The sequence below is a fragment of the Nyctibius grandis genome, chromosome 6 (assembly GCF_013368605.1).
Source record: "Nyctibius grandis isolate bNycGra1 chromosome 6, bNycGra1.pri, whole genome shotgun sequence".
NCBI classification, from domain to species: Eukaryota; Metazoa; Chordata; class Aves; order Nyctibiiformes; family Nyctibiidae; genus Nyctibius; species Nyctibius grandis.
Window position 1 is genome coordinate 73,495,371 of NC_090663.1, and position 23,847 is coordinate 73,519,217.

The following is a 23,847-nucleotide window of genomic DNA, read 5'->3' on the forward strand; positions in this document are numbered from 1 at the left end:
TGAGCTCTGTCAAATTTTTAAGTAACAACTATGTGTACTTTTCCCTTTAACTCTGTTTTCGAAGTCTTCGTAGGCTGTAGGCTGAGTCACAGTCCAGGTAACAAATATCCTTCCATTTAATTTAAAGAAAGGTCCAACGAAGGAAATAAGTAAATGAGACAGCAAAATCCTGGGCTCTCATCTTTTTCATATGCTTGGCATCCCTAGGATTCAGTGCAGTGTTCATTCAAACCAGTGGTAAAAATACCATTTGAAGAGGAATGTTAATAACTGCATGTGAAAGTGCTTCCTTTGAGCAGTAGCACTGCTTCTAAGGACCTGTTCAGTCACAGATTTGAGTAGCAAACAAACTTTAATAGCATATGCAGGAACATCATAACATATGCTTAATGTGACACAGCTACACTGCATTTCGGCCATAACCTGTAAAAATGGAAGTCTGGATGTACTGAGCTTACAAAACTGTCTGTGGCAGCACCATCTGGTGCCTTCCAATAATACTATTTGTGCTATTTTTAGGGGAGGGAAAGGAAAGAAATATCCTGTCAACTTTTAAAGCTAAATTTGGACATAGACAAAGGGGATTTCCTGGATCATCTAGTCCATACCCTGCCATTGCATGCAATCATAATTCCTTCACATCAGTTTATCATGTCTTCTTTAATTCCAGTTAGGTAATTAGAAAATTTCACAGTTCTGTTAATTAAAAACTTTCCTTCATTTTTTGTGTACTCCTTTATATATGATCAACTTGCAGTCTTAAGTGCCAAATCCTAAATTACTATTTTCCTGCCACTGCGTTTAGCCTTCCTGATATACCAACAGAGAGAAATCATATCCCCTTCAGCCTTCCCCTTGTTGCCAAGCTTTTAACTTTTTCATAAATGATTCTTCATACCCTCACTCTCCTAGCTGCCCTTTTCTGCATCTTCTACAAGTGCAGTTCTTATGCACAGCTCAAGGGGGGCTTTCTTGAGGCCTTGTGGTAGAAGATTTGTATGCTCCCCATCGCTGCTGATCCTGTCTGCTAATGCATTTTAAGGCTACATTTGAAGGGAGGGGAGGTTAATGGGGTCTTTGTGACACTGACATCCTCATGAACCGGTATCCCAACCAATAAGCTTCCAGTTCAGAGCAGAAATCTCTGTATCTTTAGTCTGCAAATTCATGACCTGGCATTATGTACTATTGAATTTCATCACATCTCTCTCAGTCATATCAATAAGGTTCTCCTGTATTCCATACATGCCTTTCTCTCTGTTGCCAATGGCACTTTATTTTATGTCATCAATGAATTTCCCATTTTATTTGTATGCATTATGGTCATTAATGGTCATGTTAAATATGATCAGTCACAGGAATCTCTCTTGGAAAACCTCCATTAGTAACCTCACACATCTGTTTTCAGCAGAACGTATTACTATCTTCCACTTGGCCAAGTGTCTGTATTTGCCACCTGTGTGGCACTGCTCTGTTGAAGTTCATCAGCAAGGTGTATTAGTATAGGAAAATGCCCAATTAATTCAGGTATATGCTGCCTGTCTCCCAGGCAAGACCAGGAATCTCTGCATATGTCTGAATTGGGCCATATAAACATTCCCACCATTATCCTGGTTATATCTGTTTTTCATTATTACATTCAGAGGCTGGTTGGTGGAAGTCTTGAGAAACATTAGCATCTCAGTGTCATGGGGTACACTCAACTTCTGATCTGAGCATCGTAGCTTTATGGAAGTGTAACACTGTAAAGGAAATGTCACTTGTAAGCAATTTCTGAATCATAGCTAGGATGTGCACATGTAGCTTGTCCCCTCTTACACCCCTACTGTGCTGGCAATTAATAGCTTCATTTTGGCAATGGTGGAAGGATTTTAGGGGTGTCCTCTCAAAAGCTGAACTTCCCACTAGAAAATCTTTCAGTGTGACTATGCCACTCCGAACTTGCGGTGTAGCCTTGGCGAGGTGAACATTGTATGTTGTAGCTCTGCACCCTCTTCTGCTGGTGATGATTGCTTAAGGAGCAAGATGCAGGATGTCGGTTGAGTGAATAACTTTGTCCATGTGAATACTACCTCTTCTGCAGCATATTCACTGATATGCTTCAACCAAAATAGTGTGAAGCAGGATTCTGCCTCTAATTTGAAAACTGCAGTAATATTTAATATATACTGTCCACAATAGATGCTGTGTTTTTCTGCACAGAGACTGAAGTCTGTATTTCTTTTAGGCATTAGAGAATGGCGTGTAGCTGGCAACCTCTACTTCCAAGATTTATCATTATACCACAGAAGTTATGAGCCACCTAACTAGCACTTAGCATGACTCTCTTCATTCCAGATCACATGAACTTCCAGCTTGAGGCACAGATCATCCCTAATCACACATTTCTATGTAGCTTCTGCAGCAGGTTCCAATCTTTACACAGTCTTGGCTAATACATTTCCAATTTGTCTGGGTTTTTTTGGAAGAATCTCTGTTATAAGTTACAGCTTCTTTTAGGTTCTTCACAATATTTCCCCTGGAAGATGATTAAAACACTAGGAACCGGCATCATTTTGGAGCTTGAATTCTTGTGTGTTAAGAAATTCTGCCACAGCAGGACTGCGCTTCACTCTGTGTGTGTCTGTCAACACCACAGCAGCAAGTACAGACACAGAAATACAAATCTGAGCCTTATCCTACACTTAAGCTAAAGACTGTCTCCAGTCTGTCTGGCTGACCATTCAAGAAAGAGATGAAGCTACCTGGATCTGATGCTAGTGACAGGAGTTCCATCCCTTCCCCCCATGCTGTAGGCTATGGAAGATGGTAAGCTTAATAACAGTAGCTTGTTAGGTCCTGGTAAACCTTTGATATATTTGGTTACACATGCTCTGCCTTAGAAGGAGACAGGTAGGAAAGGAGCAGTAAGTAAGGTGAGCACTTGTAATCAAGTTACTGGTGTACTGCAGGAGAAACTGCGCGGTTGGGATGGCAGGATATGCTGGCTGACGCTTAAATAACCCCCTTTATAGGAGAGCAAGGAAAATAACCTAGTAACAGGAGAAAAATAACTTGGTATTTTTACATTGCAAAGGAAAAGCCAATATTTTGACTGAGGGCTGAGTAAGCCTCTACGTGAGATTAATGAGAAATGCAGAAAATGATGAAAGTTTAAGGGAGCTGAGTGAGCTATTACAGAAGAGAAAGAAATTGCAGAAAGAAGACATGTTTCTTTCAGATGTTCTTTATTTTTAAGAAGCTATAATAGAAGAAGGAACAGGCAGAAAGGTGTTCAGCAGCAGCAGTCTCCTAGGTTCTTGTAGTTTACAAAAAAATCTCTGTAACAAAAGCAGACGCTAAACAAATATGACAAGACATGGCAATTTTTGCCTCTAGGACACAGGGAGCACCATCTCACTATAAAAAATTATCAAGGATCAAACAAGATAAAGTTCCTTTCAACTCTTTTCATAATTTTTAAATTAAAATGTCACTTTCCCTATAAATTCTATTGAACCTTTCCTATAGCTCCAGTGAGGAGTTTCTCTTGGCTGGAACACAGGTTTTTTTCTGGAACTTTACTCTGAGGATTTTTTAGACCATCAGAGCATTATCGAGAATATTAAATTGATGTAAGTAAATGAAACCAGAAATACTGTAGCAACTATAGTAATTCAAACAGTGTTAGAGAAGAATGAAGCAGTATTCCAGTCTAAGGCAGGATTCTGTAGTAAAGTAAGTGACAAGCAATATAGCTATTAGCATATGAATAGGAAGATGGATGGAGTATTAACAATGTCAGGTCAAGAAAAGATGTATTGCTCAATTAACTCTCTAAATGAACAAACTTGCTGGTTTTTTTTTTTAACTCAAAGCACAGTATTAGCAGCAAATGGGCAAGTCGATGGTATTGCTTTATCCTTTGTGTGGTCTCCCAGTGTTAACATCTCTTCTGTTCTTCTCCAGCCGTAAACAAGAATTAATTTCGGTCTCATAGCTAGGGAAGGAAAGAGAACTCATTTTCCCAAGCACCTGCAGAGAGGTAGTATTTCAGTCAACTTTTCCTGCTGTCCATCAGCATCAAGAAGCCTTCAAGCTGCACTGGAGTTACCTCTAACCCCAACTCTCTCTCAGTCCACATCTTCTGGGGTCCTATCCCTCTGGGGACTCATCACACTCAATGCAGAGGGAACTGAGCTGCTGACTGAAACCTCTTGAGAGCAGAGAGAGATGAGATTTCTCACCTACCCTGTGGTGTGTATTTTCCATAGGTTTGCTTTTGCTTGTGTCCAGCCCATCGTAGGATCATTGACCTCTGGGTGCATCTAGGTCCTATATCCAGTAAGGCATCAATTTTGCGTGCTCTGAATTGCTTGCTGGAGGCTGTCTCCATTAATGGTAAAGGGAGCCAACGCACCTAATTTAGGCTTTCTCAATACCCTGCAATGCCATCGTCAGTATTCTTCTGGATTAAGATTCCTAACTTCCAGGTAAATCCCTACTTCAGCAGAATTTAGGCAGCCTAGTCTTTAAAAGCCTAGCTTTTAAACCTTTTGCTGTTTTACCTCTTGGCAATGATTGTCCTGACAGGCTGAGACAGAGGTCCAAAAAACACCATGGGATTCCATAACAGAGGGGCTTAGCAAACTGGAGGAGATTCCTCACCTTTAATGAAAGCAATTTCTATTCATTCCCTTTGAGATCATTTGAAAGTTTGGGTACAGGCACAAAATCCAGCACAATCTAAACATAACAAGTTACCTTTTAAATTAAAAAGGGTATAAACTAATGAATTTTACCTTGTGAAAGGGCAATCTAACAAAGGATTGTGGCACATACAGGTAGTCATGCCATGAATACCTAAATCCAGCTTCTGAGTTTCTGTATATCAAGGATCTGGAGCTGGAGTTCCCCACATGCCACTTCTTTTCTACTTATTGACCATATTTCACACATTGAAGTTTGAATATGATGGTCTTGTAATTTTCTACAAGGTATAGTTCAGCTGGAATGATTCTCACTTCAGAAACACGGAAAAGAGGGAGGAGAATTCGTAATATATTATTAAAGTCATATATAATGTGCAAAATTCAGAGATACACCCCCCACCCCAATGCTACAGACACTGTAAAATTATTTTCAATAGCATATAAAAGTAGAGATTGTGCTTTTCACTGTAGTCCAGGCAAGGTGATTTGTGATCATGCTGGATGAGTGCCTTGTATGCTTCTGTGGAGGCTGGAGTGGGACAAAAGTCAGAGGGTTTGGGTTTTTTGAACAAGAGAGCATAGTCTAGGGTAAGGTGGTGGCAAACATCTTGCTGGCCTGAGAGGAAACATATTACAGCTGCTTGCATGTTCATTGAAAGTACGGTGGGTTTGTGCCAGGACCAAAACAGAGCTCTGGGGAGCCAGGCAAAGGGAGAACCTCAGAAGTTCCTGTGAACAGAAGCAAATATTATGGGGAGAACGACCATCAACTATTATACCAAACTGGGCAATTATAAGTCAAGGCATTAACCTAGTTAATTGTAGTTCAGCATTCAGCAACAAAAATAATCAAATATTCTGTTGTTTTTATTCAGGAGTACTTATAAGATGAGAAGTGACCACTAGATGATAAATTAATTGTGAAGAATTTCATATCTTGCACTTAAATAAAGCATGCTTTCCAGCAGTATTTTTTTTTTGTTTAATTTGAATATGAATAGATTGTCTTTCACTTCCCAGGACTGTCTTGCTTTTGAATTTTCTCCAATGGATAATCAGTGATTAATCAGATGCTTTCCTCTAAGTTGCATTGTCTGGTTTAAACTTTGGTTCTTGTTATGCCTTTATCCGCTAGCTTAGAGAGCCTATTACTACCTGCTGTTATATCCCTGTGGTGGTACTTACACAATGTAATCATATCGCCTCTTTTCTTGAAAAGCTGAATACATTGAGCATCTGAAATCTCTCCCCAGGTAGGAATTACTTCAAATTATTTTTAGGGTTCCTTTCTTAACCTTCTCTGCTATTTCAATATCCTTTTTAAAATGCAGATACCGAAACTGGACAGCTTCCAGTATCTGTCTCTCTGATGCTTCATGCAGAGAGAAAATCGCTTCCCTACTCCTACTTGATACTCCTCTGAAACATCTGAGGATAGCTGCATCCTTTTTAGGCCCCTTTTCCCTAGGAGTATAGCACAATTCCTTCCTACTCTGACCCCCAAATCCTTCCCTGTGTGCAGAGTAAACCACACACTCCCCAGTTCTGCTCCAGAATGGCTGGCAGTTTTGGTCACCTGGAGTCCTATTTTTGCATTAAGCTCTATTAAATCACATTCTGTTTCAACTAAGCTTATCTTATCTGGTCCTTAATAGGTTGCACGTGCAATGAGAATGTCATGTCTCGTTGAATAACACACCTTTCCAAAACCTGTTATGGCCATGGCTGTGTAACTTTACTAACCACACTGATAATTTCCTTGCAAAAACATGAATCATCTTTGCTTGGCAGGCCACTTCCTGTAAAAACAAACTTTATCCATACATTGGATTTTTTTCTGTCTTGTTTTTCCTGGGATTGATTAACATTGGACTAACTGGCCTGTAACTATATGGTCACCATAATTAGTTTTTCTGGATCTTATCAGGAAACTGAACACTCAGTCTTTCAAGATTTTCCTGTTATGCCAACATTTACTTGAAGTAGTGTCAGAGCGCTGGTTATTCTCTCTGCCCTTCTGCCCACTCTTGGAATTCATGTGTGCTATTTTTCCAGGTCTGCTGGTTTTTGTATGTTCATAGGACATGCTGCTTAATCTTGCTTTTATGAGTCAATAATCAGGCAAACACATCCTCCCTTTCTTTCCAGATATAAACCTGAAATATTTCTTGATCATTTAAACCTCTTCTGCCTTCTCTTCTAATAATACTTCATAGTCTTCCAAATATACAAATACGTCATTGTCCATAGCCCTTCCAGGCATGGATTTTCCCCTTATGGCCTTTGCTTCCTTTATGAAATCTCAACACTTTCTAATTAATGCTGATTGCTATCTACTTTTGTTTCTCAATGGTAGTTTTACACGGTAATTTTTTCTCCTTAGTCACTGACTTCACTTCTCCAGGAATGGGCTTTCCAGAAAAGTTGTTCTCTTGCTTGATGGTAGACTTTTTGGCAACCCACCTTGTTTCACTGTAAACTTCTCTATTTCATTCCCCTATTCGCCTGTACCTTTTTCTCCCAAATTCACTTTTCTCAACTTTGGGGAAATAACTTTTTCAAAGCAGCACGTGTGTGTGTGTAAAATACAGTTAAGGCTGTCGTACATTTGGTGAGATCAATGGCAGCTATGAACATAAACTGGAAACAGGCAAATGGTCCTGAGGCGCCGTGGGAAATGTGAGACAGGAGCCACTGGCAGGAGTGGGCAGGCTGGGGCAGGAGCTGGGCCAGGAGCCAAGATTTGGTCTAGTGGAAGGTGGTGTCCCTGCCCATGGCAGGGGCGTTGGACTAGATGATCTTTAAGGTCCCTTCCAACCCAAACCATTCTATGGTTCTATGAAATATTGACACTAGTCAGATACTCAGGCATCTCATCTGAATGAAAGGGAATGGTATTTCTAGCAGCAGATTTTAACAATGAGGGGGCTAAAATAGGCAATATCTGTTCATCTTGTGAGATGTTCTTCTGTTACTGAGCGTAGTTATAGAAAAGCAGAATTTTTGCTACTCGCACCAGGATGGACAAACAGAGTCAGTTGCGTTTTGACCCTGTTTTATGTTGGTAGAAAAGGCTTTTAAGTCTTGGTGTCTCTTTGGGTGTTTTATACGTTAAAAATCCCCAGATCTCGGCTTTCATTGAGCCAAGATTAAACTATTCTTGAGTGTTGCCAAAGCGCAGCTCACTCTTTCTTTGAGGTTTCACCTTCCACATTCTGTCTGTTCCTGTGGGTTGCACACCCAGTTTTGGTAAACGTGCTTCTCTGCATCATTCAGAGCTGTATTGCAAGAAATTGATCCGGTTTGTATTTTAAAACCTGGACACGGGCACTTAGCGGTAAAAAACTTTTTAAAATACACCACAGAATCACACAGAATCAACCAGGTTGGAAGAGACCTCTGGGATCATCGATTCCAACCGTTGCCCTGACACCACTCTGTCAACTAGACCATGGCACTAAGTGCCATGTCCAGTCTTTTCTTAAACACATCCAGGAACACACCAGTGATTATCCCTCTCGGCTGTGTGGCATGATTACGTTGTAACAGTCATATTTGCAGGGTTTTTTAAACGTATCCTACACCAGTCAGGAAAGGAGGGGGAAAAAATAGATCGCAGTTAAACCCACGCATGGGAGGTGTGACCGAGCGATCGCGGAGCCCCCCGCGGCCGGGCTCCCCGGGGCTCCGCTCTCTCCCCGGCGGCTCCCCCCCCTCCCGCGCTGCCGCCCCTCTGCCGGCAGGTGGCGCTGCCCCGCCGCCGCGGCGCCCGCTCCTCCCGCACCCGGCGTCCCCCCACCGTCCGCCGCCGCCGCGCCGCACCCCGGGGAGCGCTGCCCCTCCGGCGGGCCGCGCCGGCGGCGTCCGCAGGGGCAGGGGCCGGGGCCGGGCCCGGAGCGGGAGCGGAGTACCGCGTGTGTGCGTGCAAATCCCCTCCTTCCCCGCCCGGGCTGCCAGCAGCGGGGGAGGCAGCTGTGTGAGGGAGGGGAGAGAGGGGCAGGAGGAAGCAAGGCGGCGGCGGCGGCGGCGGCGGGAGGGAGGGAGGGCGGAGACGGGGCCAGCCCGAGGAAATCAAACGGCCCCGCCATGAATTAGGCAGCAGGCTGCAGAGGGGAGGGCCCCCCTCCCCCTCCTCTTCCCCGCACGGCGCCCGGCGGGAGCAGCACCGCCCCGCACGGAGCCGGCTGCTCGGGGCACGCCACACACGCACAGACAGACGGGCGGGCAGGCGGGGGCGGGCCGGCCGGCCGGGGTGGGGGGGCCCGGCAGATGAAGATGGCAATGTCTGTGATCCAAGCGTGCCGCAGCCTGGCTCTCTCAACATGGCTGCTGTCCTTTTGTTTCGTGCATCTGCTGTGCCTGGACTTCACCGTGGCCGAGAAGGAGGAGTGGTACACGGCCTTCGTCAACATCACCTACGCCGACCCTGCGGCCGGCAGCGCCGAGCTCCGCAGCGAGAAGAGCGAGTGCGGGCGCTACGGCGAGCAGTCGCCCAAGCAGGACGCCCGGGGGCAGGTGGCCCTCTCCGCCTCGCCCACAGACCGCTACGCCTGCGACCCCAGCACCCGCTTCAACGCCCCGGCGCCGGGCAAGAGCTGGGTGGCCCTCATCCCGCGGGGCAACTGCACCTACAAGGACAAGATCCGACACGCCGCTGCCCAGAACGCCTCTGCCGTGGTCATCTACAACGTGGGCTCCAGCAACGCCAACGAGACCATCACCATGCCCCACGCAGGTGAGCCCTGGCACCCTGCCCACGCTCCGTGGGGGCACCCTGAGGTCTGCGCTGGGCGGGCGGACGGACCCCATTTTCCCATGCGTGGTGTCCCGCTCTGCTGCCCCACATCCTTGGGGTGGGAGATGGTGGGGGAAAGGTGTCCTTGCACCTCCTGGCAGGGAGCAAGGTGGGCTGCTGGCCTCGCTGGGCATCCATCTCAGGGGCTGTGAAGGACCTCTCCACGCTGCCATGGCAAGGGATGGACGTGCTGCCAGCAGCGATGCACGCTGGAGCTCTAGGGGTGAAAAGTTTGGGAGATACAAAGTTTGGGTCAAGTTGGAGGAATGGATGGGACCCGGAGCCCACTGTGGGGCACCGATGTTTTGTTGTGTGCTGAGGAACCTCTGGCAGGTGCTGTGTGGGATCGGGTGTGATTGAGACCTTCAGAAGAGAAGCGTAGTGTTTATGGTGCAGGCTTATCAGGAGATGTAATAAAGTAGGGAACATAGCGTCCACTGTCTCGCCTGTGATAGTGTAATAGCTGGGGGATCGATTAGGAATGCTGAGTATCTGATTTGGTGAGAACATGAGATATTTTGTCCAGGACTGGGGTTGGAGGGGGGTTCACGGTCCCAGGTGAACGCTCTGATGGAGTTTGCGCTCGCAGTGTCAGCACATGGGTGCTTGGGTCCCAACATGTGCTCATCAGCTAGAACTAAGCAGAAATCCAGTCATCGGAAACGACCCAAACCTTGGGTTACGCGCACAGAAGATGCTGGTTTTGTAACATTGATCTGAAATAATGTTGTTTTAAAAACAGATCACCAGATTTATGTTTAGGGACAGTGTTTTCTGCCAGGGGTCACTGATCTTTTATAGCAGCCTATGCCATGGAGACTAAAATGCCACCTATTGTGAAATCTCAGTTTGGTTTGTATCCAGTAACTAATCATGCCCAGCTGTTTCATGCCAGTTGACTCTTAGCAGAGTTAGGGGTAAACTGAAACACAGAAAGGCTGCGAAACAGGATGTTATTCTAATGACATTTTAAATTTCCACAGTAAACGAGCATGGATGTGCTGAAAAACAATTTGTTGCCTCACTGTAATACTGCTGATGCAAAAGTAGTGCTTTTGGAACCTCTTGTGTGCAGCCTCTTTAAGAGATTAACCATGTATTTGGGGAAAATTCATGTTTCTTTATTAGGACTGGTGGAAGATGGGGGGGTTTTAGTATTTTCCACTTGTTTTGTGAGACAAGCAACTCATAACCTTTTGAGCTCTTGAAACTGTGCTTTATAACCTGCGTGTGGTTTAGTAGCTGTTCAGATTATACTTCTTGGTAGTTCAGGTATCACAGATTATTTACTAAGCAGTATAAAGTAGCAGGAGCTTGGCATACTTACGTGTTCTTAAAGTAAAGCTCACGCTGTTTCAGACCTTAAGATGCATCGCTTGTTCGTGTCCAGTGAATTTCACTAGAACTGCTAACATGTTGGATCAATTAATGGTTTGCCTCCTTTTTAAAGTGTGCATTGAGCTGGTTTCCCACACAAATGGTGTTTTAGTAAGAAACAGTGGGAGTAAAAAATATGTCTAACCTTTTAAAATGTTAGAGCTTTTGTTTGTTCTAAAGTCTAAAATGAAGTAAGCGGGGAATCTTTCTTACTGAAAGTGGCCTCCGCTTTCAAAAATATGAACGCTGTGTCGCTTATCTTGGAGGCAGCTTCTTGTATGTCATATGACTCCTTACAGTTTATTCTGAGACTTCTTTTTGAGTACTGAGTTGATAACCCAGCAGCGTGGTTGTACAGTATGAGAGACTGAAATGAACAGAAACTTGCAGAGAACAATCTGGACTTGTTGAACACGACCAGGGAGACTGAAGGGCTTTGCTGATTGATTGTATGAGGTTGTCTTCATTTTAAGGATTTTTGTTCTGTGAAGTTGAAAAAGGGTTGTTGGTCTTAACCTTAGGGAAAACCTGCCCTCTGCGTACAGTTAAAACTCAGAGGAGTTTTAGAGCGTGTCTGCTGGAACAGGAGGAAAAGTAATTATTCTTAAACAAACATTTGACAAACCAGCAGAGATTGAGAACTGGATTTATCTTTGCTCTCCCTCTTGTACCCCTGTTATGCTGGGACAAAGCGAATGCATAAGCTGTGTAAAATTATCTTTTTGACTTGCAGCCTTTGACGTTTGCTGGGTCCCAGTCTAAATGATAGCACAAGATTCTAGGGAAGAATGAATCAGGTTTTTGAGTTCAGCAGCATCTGCGCTGCTCTGCCCACGCCAAACCCCGGAGTGGGAAGAAGAAAATTCCATCCTGGAAATACTTGGGGGGCGGGAGGGGAGGGTGAAATATGACCTAAAAAGCAATTTAAAAGGCGAAAGAAATATGATGTTACTCTCTCTCTTTTTTTTTTTTCCCTTTTCTTTTCTCCCACATATTTTTTTTGAGGTTGAGTATAAGCTTAAATAAACTCTTTCTATACAGAGCTGTATATCCTGTTGCGGAACAATGTGGCTCCTGCCCTTACTACAGAACTATTACTCCTAAGAGAGAGGTTTCTTTTCCTGATGCACGTTCTTCTCTTCTGTATGTTTTGCATTCTTTCTTTTACAGTCATTTTGTCTCTTTGTGCTGCTTTTTTCTGCTCCTCTCACCCCCACGCTCATTTCTTAATTTCTACCCCTGTGCTTCATTCCCCTTCTTGACCACATTACTGTGCTATTTCATAGTGCTTTGCCCTTGCCACTCTCTCCCCAGAGCTCTCTTTCTCCTGCCAAAGACCTTACTTCACAGCTGTGTGTTTAATTATATTTCCTGTTTTCTATTAGAATGCATGCTAGTGACCCTTTGCTGACATGGCACCTCCTGATTTTAAAATCTATAGGTAACTGAAGCAAGATACCATCCTTGAATTTGAAGGAGGGTTGGTAGACCTCCCTTCCCCCCAACCCCCCCCAGTCAAAACCAGGGTGGTATTATATCAAAGCCTGTTGTGGAAATCTTCTTTCCAGGATTTATTTATAGTGCAGCAGACAGAACCAACAAAGTGTTTGATTTGAACCAGTTCAGTCACCGTGTTGAAAGCCTCTGCTTTCAGGGAGCGTGTTCTTAGGTCACTGCTTGCACATCCAGAAGAGTGAGGTAGGCTTGTGACATCCATGTTCACAGGGAGGGCAGAGCTCTGTGGTTCTCGTGCTAGGACACGCTTAGCTTTTACATCATCTGCTACAGCCTTGGCAAAGCGGCATCTTTATTTTTATTGGCTTGAAGTATGGTATAGGAGCTGCGAGTCCAACTGTGTTTGCTTTTTGACTATGTACATTTTAATCAGAGAAGGAACAAAAGCATCTTGAATTTCTGTTTCAGATGGTTTTTATTTCTCCTAAATCAACTTTTCTAGTAGAAAAGTACTGTAATAATATAGAGGATGTTCTTTTTCCTCCAGAAGAATAATCCATGGTGTTGGCTAGGCTTTCTGATTGGCATTTTTTCCTTATTCAGAGCAAATTAGCTGTTATTTAGGTTTGAAAAGGCTCTAGCCACTGTGTCTACATTTAATAACTTAGTATTAATTGGAATTATTCTTACTACTTGTTGTAGCACATGTGCTAACGCTTCTTCTGAGCTCTGAATCGATATAGCAAGGGAGCCTTCCGGAAGATGATTGAAGGTGAGAAATGCCCTCTCTCCAGCTCTTATTTGAGGGAACCTGGGCTGACCACTTCTAACTCAGGCACCTTTCAAGTGCTTGGGGCTAGAGAGGGATGTTAACTTGGACCGTACACATGATTCATATGTGGTTAAAAATGAAATCTTTAGTATTCAATACAGTGTGTAACGTTCAGTTTGAATTCTGGGGTGCATCAGAATATCTCACAGAATGGATATGATTATTATGTGAAGTAAATTTCATCCTAAGTATTTTGCACCAGAAGCATATGTGAGTCAGGCAGTTTTGCATTCTCTGTATTCTGCTTTTCCAGTGCATGCCATCACAAATTGTAAGTCACGTGCTGCATGTGTGACAGCCTATTTTCAATGAGAGGCAGATGCCTTGTTTTCTGTAATGCCTCGTACACGCTGGCAGCAACTGCCAACTGTATCTTTGAGACATGAATCTCGTATGTGGTCTAAGCTGACTCCAACTTCTTCCCTCCCTCTTTGGCCCTCAAGTGCAGCATGTGTGTGCCAGATTGGATGAGGAGGGCATGGCCATCCCACTGCAAAACCAGGTGTGTCCCTCCACGCATACTGTGAATGGGGCCAGCCTTGATCTGTGCACATTCAGTTCAATAACAGTTTCTTCCCTTGTACTTGGATTTTTGTTCCACGATCAACGACTGGTCTTGCCTTTTACATGTTTCAAGATGTGTTGGTAGTAGTTTTGGCTTTGGGCTCCCCTGTAGATATGTACTGATGTGCAAATTAAACACTGAAGTTGATGATTTCTCTTTACAGACTTAATTCAGTACTGTAGCTACACTTATTCCTTTACTGAAACAATTGTTTTCCTAAACTTTTGTTGAATTCTAATAAGGAAAATGTGCTGACAGCATTCACACTGAATTTACATATGGATAAGTGTGAATTAATCGAGCGTTGACGATTTCAGGCTTCCAGGGCCTGATATAATTATTTTCTGTTCCAGGCACCCAGGATTCATTCCTAATAGAAACCAACTCAATGGGGGAGGGAGATGGAGATCAGTGCATCTCCGAGCCTTATCCATCATGAAATTGAGGTGTGGCTGCGGTGTGCTGCCATCCTTAGGAACTCAGAGGAGCTCCTGGATCCATCGTGTAGGCCTGGCTTTCAGTAGTTTTTGAAAATCTGGTTCTCAATATTTATGAAAATCAAGGGGTTTGTAATGTTGGCTAGAGCCAGTGGTAGTGCCGACAGGCTGTCCCACGGTGTTGGCTAGTGAGCCACACTTCTGCCTACTAGTTCTGCTGTGGTTCCGTGCTAGACTTCTCTACTGCAGATGTGTTCGGTTATGCCAAGTGGTGGGGGGACTTTGTGATGTTAGGTAACCGGTTTAGCTTTAACTGAATTAAAAGGGATGAATTTGACCTACAATGACTAGAGCAACAAAATCATCTTAGTCTCCGGTACTACTTGGGACAGCCACTTCAGCGTTGAGGTGCTGAGTTTTGTCATTAGATGAAATGCCTTTTGCCTTGTTGAATCTCGCATCTTCTTTCAACCTCACGACTGGCTTGTGTATCTCCTTCAGAGCCCATTGCAGTCAGTGGAAAGACAGTGAGTCCATAGAGCTTTGGATCAAGTCTTAAGGTACAGCTTTCCCTACAAGTGCTGAAGTATTGATTCATTGAAGGTTGCATTGATCCTCCAAGCTTACTGATTGCAAAAGCAGTTAGATTTCTGCATGCCCTTCGGTTATCTGCAGCATTTGTTTGCAGTAATATTCATACAAGTGCTGTCTTCAGACCTCTGCAGTAAGAAGTGACACAGCAAGAAGAAAATCTTCCTCAGAAATAGATCTGTATCAGCAGTGTTTCTAAGTGCTGCCGGTTAATCTGGAGCACCTCCTTTTGGTATACCATCCTTACAAGAATGGCTTGCTTTTGATAAAGTGATTATTTGTTCTAGTCTCTTTGGTATTTTGGCTTTAAAATGATATATGTTAGCTTGGGTTATTAGAATACTGTGGCAGTCAGTGGCTAGTGTGTTAACTCCATTGTAGCTTACTAATTCATGCAGATATATTTCTGTGCTGCCCCCCTTCATAGTATGTCACAGAGCACAGGAACATTTTTTTGGAAAAGGGGGAGAGAAACCTACAGTTAGTTCAGTGTTGGCACTTTAAGAGTCTCTTTTCCTGCTAAAAGAGCACACTTTCTACTTTTCTCATGTAAGCAAAGGACTAAAAGAACCCATTATTTTGCCGCCCTTGTTTGGTGGAGCTCATAGTGCACTGTCATGTGAGATGACTGAGTTTCAAGTGACCTCTGCCTCCTTACACCACAAGCCAGGCTGATGAAGAGTTAGATTCTTCACGAACAGATAGCCCAACGACTTCCCCACTTCCCAATAACTTCTGCATAGCTAACCTGCACAGAATCAGCATTCATTTCAAGACAAGCCCCACTTCTGCCCTTCCAGTTGCATTTGAGTACTGGTCACCTGATGACTTCTTTGGCACAGAAGGGCGCAAACAATACAATCATTGACTCATAGAAATCAGATATGGAAAAGACTGAGTAGTCTATGTAATCTGTCACTTTACTGATGCAGGACTGCTTCCTACGGTGTTACCATCTACTGCTGTCACAGTGCTTTTTGCTTAGCATCTTGCAAAGGAAAGAATCTTGGGATGCTTCAGGACCAAATACAGTCTATGCAAGCAGCAGAATGGTGCTGAGGCAAGAGCTATTAAATGTAGGAGGATATTAGATAGTAATACTGTATCTTGCAGTAATATTTTATTCTCGTAACTTCCACAAAGTCATCTTGGCAGAGGCATAACTGCTAAAGGATAAGGTTTAAAACCAACTGTATCCATTCTACCACACAGTTTAGGGGAGTATATGGCAACTGCAAGAAGAAAGAGGAGACAGAATACTTGGTAACTGGTTATGTCCAAACAGGCTTACTCTGCTGTGTCTTGATTCCGTAGTGGGATGTGACCCAGGACTTCACTAGTGCCCAGCTCTCTCCTCATTTCACTCCATAGTGTTTTGGTTTCTCTGGAAGAGAAATCTAGATGGATAGGCCACATGTCAGCCACTGCATAGTTTGACTAGGTCCTGAATGTGGATGAGCAGGGCTCAAGGATCCCCCCAGGGTACTCTGCTTGTTTATGAGTGCGTTTAGATGTAGTATCTCAGAAGGTAATTCTATTAAGAACTACGATTTCTGTGACCTGGAGGAGAAAACCCAAATCACTTAGGTGAAACATCAACTTTTAAAATTTACTGTATTAAATCTACCAGCTTTATATCTGCTGTCTGACCCACTGCCCATATTAGTGGATGCCGAGTTTCATAAACGTACAAGTTTGCTAATGAGTTTGCTGTGAATTTGAGCTCATCAATAATAGGGCTACTGTTCTTTAGTGCAGTTTATGAACCCCTTAAAAGTAATCCTCCAGCCTGGATAGGTTCTAAATTACTGATTTAGGTGAATTTACCACCCTGGTGGAAACAATGTTTTTTAGTTCAAAAATGGATGAGTGGAAACACCTCTTTTTTCACCAGTTTTAGTAGATGGAGACAGGTTGTAAAGATTGGTTTGCTTATGAAACAACAGTACTATGCAGCTGTGTTTTACAAGAGAGGCTTAAAAAGGGCATTATTTAGTTTTTTGGCTCCTCTTCAATGAGTTATTTGAGACAAACCTTAGAAAACTGAACTTGAGGAGAACTGGAGAAGATGATGAAAAGATTAACCTGTTTGTTTTATTGTTATTCTACATTGAAATATGAAAAGCTAGCATCTTTGATTAGTTGCTACTTAAAGATATAATAGCTTTTTCAAATAATTGTTCGTTTCTTTTCCCTCTCAAGAGTGACTTATAAATAACATCAATAAAATGAAGTGCCTGTTCATTTCCTTCTGACAGTATAATCATAGTGATATTCAATTATACTGCTAGACCTGAGGGTCTGTCAGAGTTTTGATCTCAAATTTGATGTGTTTAACTGTGTTTAAGTAATATCCCCTGCTGTAGATTGGAAAGGTAGCCCGTTTATTTTAACCTTCTTTTCGGTTTGAGACAAAATTGGAGGAAAAAAATGTTTGTATTTAATTCTCAAAACACAGAAACATAAATTACAGCCATGTAACTTCATGGAGTCCTGGTTTGAGTATGTCTTGTATGCTCCGTAAACACAGGTAGAAGCATTACATCTGCACAGGAATGTAGTTCCTCCAGGGATACATGGGATAGGATGAGTTGGCAAGTGCTCCCTCGTGCTATACACTTTATGAGACATAGCTTTTTAAAATTAATTTATATTCCATAGTGTCTTGAAGCCTTTATCATGAGAGTGGACCCCTGGCACTGGGGTGCTCCATAGCAAAGCAGTTCTTTCTCTCTATATGCTCTTCTACCAAGACAGCCACTTATTACTGACATAGTTGTCTATGAACCATCATCATTTGTCCCTGAAAATTGGCGTAATTACACAGGATATTATTCTTCTTCTTCATAATTTGTTCCATACCTTGGGCTTCCTCCCTTTTTATATGCTCTTTGGTCTGCCTCTTACTGTTCAAATCTCTCCTTACAAGGCATCTCTTTTTTGCAAGTCATTGTAAGACTATCTCACCAGATAATATATGTTTTTTAAAGAGAATTATGCATCACATTAATCTGCGCCTTCCAGCTTTATAAATCACACATCATTAAACTGTGCTCTTCTATTTATTACTCGATCTCACAGGCCTTGTCAAAAAATTCACGTCTAGCACGGTCGCTGTTATATTGTGTTTAATGTGTCTGACGTTACACAGCAGCACTAAGAATGGACTCAAGAGCCTAGTAAGTAGGTTCATCTTTAGTTAACATATTTGTCTAATCTTAACATTACTGTAAAACGTGTCAACGTTGGTTGAGTGTGTCGTGGGTTGGCTGGGTTCAGACCCAGTACAATAAGCTCTATGGTTTTATTGTTTTGCTTAAATAGATCGGTGGAGCACTTGAGAAGCTTTTGCACCTAGTTGTTACTGTCATACTAGCAGAGCAATTCCAGTTCCTCATGATCAAAGCTCTGAGTGCCTTAACAAGCTTCACTATAAAAGATTTCTTGGATTTTCCAGTTATGCAAGAGTTCTCTATCAGTATCTGATAAAGATCTCTCTGGTTTTACATCCTGTGATGCTAACTAAAATGTGAGTATTCTTTTTCCTTTTCCATTTCAGTATTTTCTGTTAGAATACAAATATATTTTTGCTTTTCCTTTGCCTCTTCAGAAGTCTCTGTATTAGAGAATCTTAAATTTTTGGCCATATTGCTGGGGCATGTCTGTGTTTGTACTCAAAAAAAAAAATCTTTAAAACAACAGTCCGATGCTGCAGTCTCATTCATGATTGCTTCTTATACTTGTACATCATACGCTTTCCCCTCTTGTGCCTTTTTAAGCTTTTATTATACGCTCGCTGTCTCCTAGTTTTACCTGCCAGTATCATGTTCCTTGAGTGAGGCAGCTTTCACAAGATTGTTTAATCTCTGTGCCTGGTCTCTTATCACTCTTTGTACGTCCAGGTGTTTGAAGTACCATCTGGTTGTCCATGAAATTCATACCTTTACTAAATACTATATCAAGGCTTTTCACTCTGGAAAATGAGGAGCTGTCTGAGTAAAATCCATTATGTCTTGTTATAATATTGCCTTTGATGTCTTTCTCTTACCTTATTTTTCCTTCAATCCTCTGTCCTCTTCATTTTCTACTTAGTTTCTTCTCTCTCTTTTTTTTTTTTTTTTTTTTTTTGAGGGGGGGTATAAATCCTTTACTTTCCACACTTCCAGTAATTCTTGCCCTTGGACTTCTCACCCATTTTTTTTCTCTTCTTCACTTCTCTTTTTATGGGCTCTGCACCTATTTTTTCATCTCTTCTAGTTTTTTTTCCCTTTATCCCCATCCCTTGCCAGGTTGACAAAAATAGCCAAAGGCTATTGCTTTATGTACAAAGTTGACTGTAAGGGGAGGCAGAGCAGAAGGATTATGCTCTTTTGGTTGCTCTTCCTTTGCGGCTGACTCTCCAGGTTTGAAGAGTATCTGCTGACTGGTGTCTGCTGCGCAGGGGCAGCTTGGAGGAGTGGGACACCAGCAGTCGGGACGTGTGGCAGTGCCGTTTATGAACAGAAGACTGCCCATCAGGCATAGCACATTTAGTATGCTTAGAATGGCTTTGTGCTGAACACTCCTAAGTCTTTTTCATGAATTCTTAAAAGACTAAATTATGGTCCCCTCTATGTAAAGAGGCAGATCCTGCTCTTTCATGCTTTTGCAGAAGATGATTAAGTTTCCCCTGCTGGGTGCTAGAAAAACTGACTGGGAATTTTTCCATCAAAACTGTTTTTCTTTAGTAGTGAAATGGATTTTCAGAAAAAAAAAATGTTTTGGAAAGTTTTTGCTCTCCAAAAAAAAGATCTTACAGTTCTGAGTTTGAAGAAAGATTTTATTTTAGTAAATATTTAATGTCTCAGAATTTCAGGTTCAGAACAGTTTGGTTTCTCTTTCCTTTTTTCATGATATATTACATTTTAATTAGCTCCTACCAGCTTTAGGCACTAGTTACACCCCAGAGCACAGACCTGACTTCTTCCCAACTCGAAGGTTACACTTCCGTAGGAATCAATGCATGCATTTGGTTACAAGTAATATTTAAAGAAACTGAACTCAGGTTTGCAATGCTGAATTTCTTTTCCCTGTCATAGGGTGCCAGCAGCTTTCTGTCTTCCCATAGTGCAGTCCCTAAGCTGTAAGATCATTGGCCCTGGCTGTGTGTGTATATATCCTTACCAGCAGGACAGACATGACTTTAGCACTGTGTCTAGATACATATGGGAATGATACTTGCTATGAGATAAAGATTGCTCTCGTAGACAAAGACATGACAAGGATCAGTAGCTGCCAGTGGAAGTGAGACAAATTCAGGCTTGTAGTAAGATGCAATTTCCTAAATGGTTGCCAATAACTTAATGCTATTTGAATGGGCTTGGATAGGTCTCTAAAAGTCCCATCCTGGAAAAAATTACCCCATTGTCTGGGAAAATGGTGGTAGTATGTGTACAAGGAAGGTTAGAAAAGGTGATCATGGTAGTTCTTTATGGTTTTAGGGACTGTACCTCACTGGAACTACCACCCAGCTCTTTTCCACACTTGGAGACTGTCAGAACAGTTCTGGTAGAAGCTCTGCACACTGGGCAGAGGTAAACCCTATGGCCTGAAGCATCAGCTTTTCAAGATGGTTCTCTGCATAGCATGTCCTTTATCACCTGGAAGGAACTTAGCTTGGTGACAGTATTGAACCAATGTCAGTTCATTATTTCTTTGTGACTGTTGCTCATAGAAGAGAAAAGGCAAGAAAAGGCACTTGCAAGTAAAGCATAGGCTGAGCCACTTCTATTTTTTGTGTCTGAAGACAGCCAACAAATGCAGAGAGCTGCCTGTAAGCCTCCACAAAGCAAGCATTTGCTGGAGCATGTGTCTCGCATCGTAAAAGAAGTTGAAAGCCTTTCTCTTCCAAAACTTCTATTTAAACGTTGAATGTCAGCACAAGGGAATATCATGATTAAATGCAACCCAGAGCGGCAAAAGTATCACACGTGGGGATGAAATACTTCAAAAGGCAATAGTACTGTCATTCACTTTGCCAGAGAAATGGCTAAAATAGCCGTTAGATGAAAGTCACATGAATGAACCTGAATCCTGGAGAAGTGAATTCATGTTGATGGGAAAATAATAGCCATGGAAGTAGCTTGTGACCCCCGTGGCATCATCACCAGGGCGACATTCTTCCTCTTGGAGACTATGAAACTTATTTGACTAATCCATATATCTTAATCCCCATTTCAGTTCTGCACTGACTCCCATTTCTCACTGGTACCCACTCTCATGATCTTTGAAATTTTCTTGTTTGCTGCCTCATTGCTGTTTGTTCCAGTCCTTCCTTGCTGCCTTTACAGGTGGTGGGAACATTCCCTGAGGTGATGAGCATCGTGGTCACCTTGTGCTCAGGTTTAAGCTTGTACATTTTCTAGTTGCCTTTGGCAGTTTTGCGTGTTGCTTGGTGTTTGAGTATGGGGGGTTGTATTGCTCACAGAATATTGCCCAACTGGATCCATAGATGAATTAGAGAAGGCTACCAAACAGCTTAACTGTATGGGAAAGTAATGAGCTACATCTAAGGCAGTCGGGATCCTCTAGTGCATATTGATTCTTCAGTGAACTCATCTGTCCTTTTCACCCCCCCAGCCTGCTAACCACTGCTTAAGAAACCGCATACGAAAATTTATTTTTTGTATCGTGTTTTTTTTTTTCCCCCCCCTCTAGAGACATTCTATTTTCTTTATCCATTGAAGTCCCAGAGGGTCTTTTTTTTTTTACTTTTTTTTCTGTCCTAGTCTACTAACCAGGACTTACTGAGATGCAACTTATAAGAGTCCATAGCCTATTTTTAAGAGGAAAAATATGGCTGTATAACTCTTTTTTTTTTTTTCTGTATTTATAATTTCTAATGGTTGGTAGTTCAAGGAAATTTTTGGTAACAGAGAACTGATATTATCTGGTTTCTAAAGATGCATGACCTATCACTTCTTTCTCCAATAATTAAGGGCTTCATTCTCGTTAACTAATTTAAATAATCATCTTTCTGCTGTTAGACTTACAAAAAATAACAAAGCAAGCACTGAATTTTTAGTATAGAATATCTTCTAATGATTATTTTATACATTTGAAGTGTAGAATCTGTTCTTAGTTCTCAACCAATACTGTGTTGAGTCAGCACAGTGATTGCTGTTGGTCTCTTCTGGACAATTCATTTTATGTCCATAGACCAGAAATATTTTTCTCCAATGCAAAGATAACTCTGCTAGCTTTATCACAAAGCTCTTGTCTTTGCCTCTGACTAGCCAAATCTGTTGTGGATTAGCCTGCAAAACAGGAGCTACTGTGCATATGTAAAGCAATAGACTGACTGGTGGTAATGATGGCAGGGAGGCAAGCGTAACTGTGTCTCACCTAGACCGATACAGCAACTCCTGACATCTCTTACTTGCAAATGAGCCTGATATGTAAAAATCACTTCTCAGTTTACTAAGGTAGTGATTTTGCCGTCATAAAACTCACTAGTAGGTATTTTAAAATTTAGGTTACACATTGTTTATAATGTCTACATTATGTTAAGGTAATTTGGAGAATGCTTCATGTCGCAGTTTGGGATGATGTTTGCACAAATGATTATAGTTAAGCTCATGTTTAGTTCTTGCTAGGAATGGGCCAGAAATTGAGCACCTTGACTAAATGGGATTGAAAGTGGTTTTATGAGAAAATGTCATCTATGAAAGCGGTAGAAGTGTCTGATGTAGCCCAGAGGTTTATTACTAAGAATGTTACTGTGGTAATCTTGGGGGGATCTTATGCCCTTCTGTAGCCCTGTCAGTAGTCAAGGTCCTTACAATAAGGCATTTTTATTTGTAATTGTAAATATAAGATATATATATATTTCATAAAACAGGTGCTTTATAAATACCTGTTAAAACAGATGCTTTAATTATTTTACATTTTTCCACATAGATTGGCTTCTGCTTTCTGGGTTATCAGGCATGTCTGCATCACAGTAAGAACTTCCAGTGAACGCTGTTCCCTTGCCATCTGAGGAAGAGGTGACCACCCAAACCCTTGAAAACCCAGATGCTGTCTCTTCTTAACTGTGTTTTATTTGCTGTTACCAGTGCATGCAGAAGAACAATCATGGCTGTGAGAAGTGTGGACAGCTGGTTAGTTATTTGCAGATGGCTTAGAGATTTGTATCAACCAGTCAATTGTACTTGCTAGGTGAGCTAGAGGAGTTCGTGTAATTTAGAATAGCCACACAGCATTTCTTGATAATCAGGGAGCTGACTAATTTGGAAATACATACATATCTAAGGCCTGTCAGATACACAGCAGCTCCGTACCTTACACTCATTCCAGTTTGGGAGGAATTATTGTAATGTTTTGCATGTTTGATTCCAGGAGATAAAATTTTGCATCCTCCCTTGTGGCCTTGTCAGTCTGTCAGCTTCATTTTGCTTTGAGAAATTCAGGAGAGGTTTCCTTAACATTCCCCATGGTACATATCAATTTTGAACAGAACTTTCAGCCACTTGGATAGTTGTTGGGGGTATATTAAGAGGATGGGAAACTGTAACCAAGGAGGAGGGAAGTGTAACATTAGCAGATATTCTTCCAGTAGGCATTCATAACAAGTTAACTGCCATATTTAGTTGAAGGCATCTGCCTGGAAATAATACAATACTTATTTTTAATAACCTTTAAGTATGTAAGGGTGCCCCATGACAACTGTGTTAACATCACAGTAAGATTTGCCAGACCAGACAAATATTAATGTATAATATGCAAGTATTAATGAATACCTGAAGTGACTCAGTAGTGTCTTCAGTGCTCTGCAAATCTGTATTTATCAGCACAAGCTTCAAAGATCCTCCATAATCTCAATGTGAATGGACATCAGTGGGAGTGAAGGTGATTAGTGTCCATTTGTGAGTGCCATGCTTTTCACAGGCCTGGGCCCTAGTTTGCCTTCTTCTGTGTTTCCTTGTTTAATAAAACAGGATTGGAATCCATCCATCACAGAATTATTGCAGGTTTGATTAATTTGAAAATAAAGCTGATGTTCATGCTGTTATCCAACAGTGTCTCTACCTGTTGGCAAGAGTTTCAGGATCTGAGAGTGCGTT

At 42.2% G+C, this 23,847-nt stretch overlaps 1 protein-coding gene across 4 annotated transcripts in view; it reads left to right on the forward strand.

Moving 5' to 3' along the window:
• Window positions 1-8,749: 8,749 nt before the first annotated feature.
• Window positions 8,750-23,847, forward strand: part of RNF150 (ring finger protein 150) — a 128,685-nt gene continuing 113,587 nt past the window's right edge. For all 4 annotated transcript variants that reach the window (XR_011048364.1, XM_068402865.1, XM_068402866.1 and 1 more), the window contains exon 1: window positions 8,750-9,426. Coding sequence is in view for 3 of the 4 variants with exons in the window: in XM_068402865.1 (XP_068258966.1) it covers window positions 8,961-9,426 (466 nt within the window). In the remaining variant the exon portion in view is untranslated. The remainder of the gene's footprint in view (window positions 9,427-23,847) is intronic.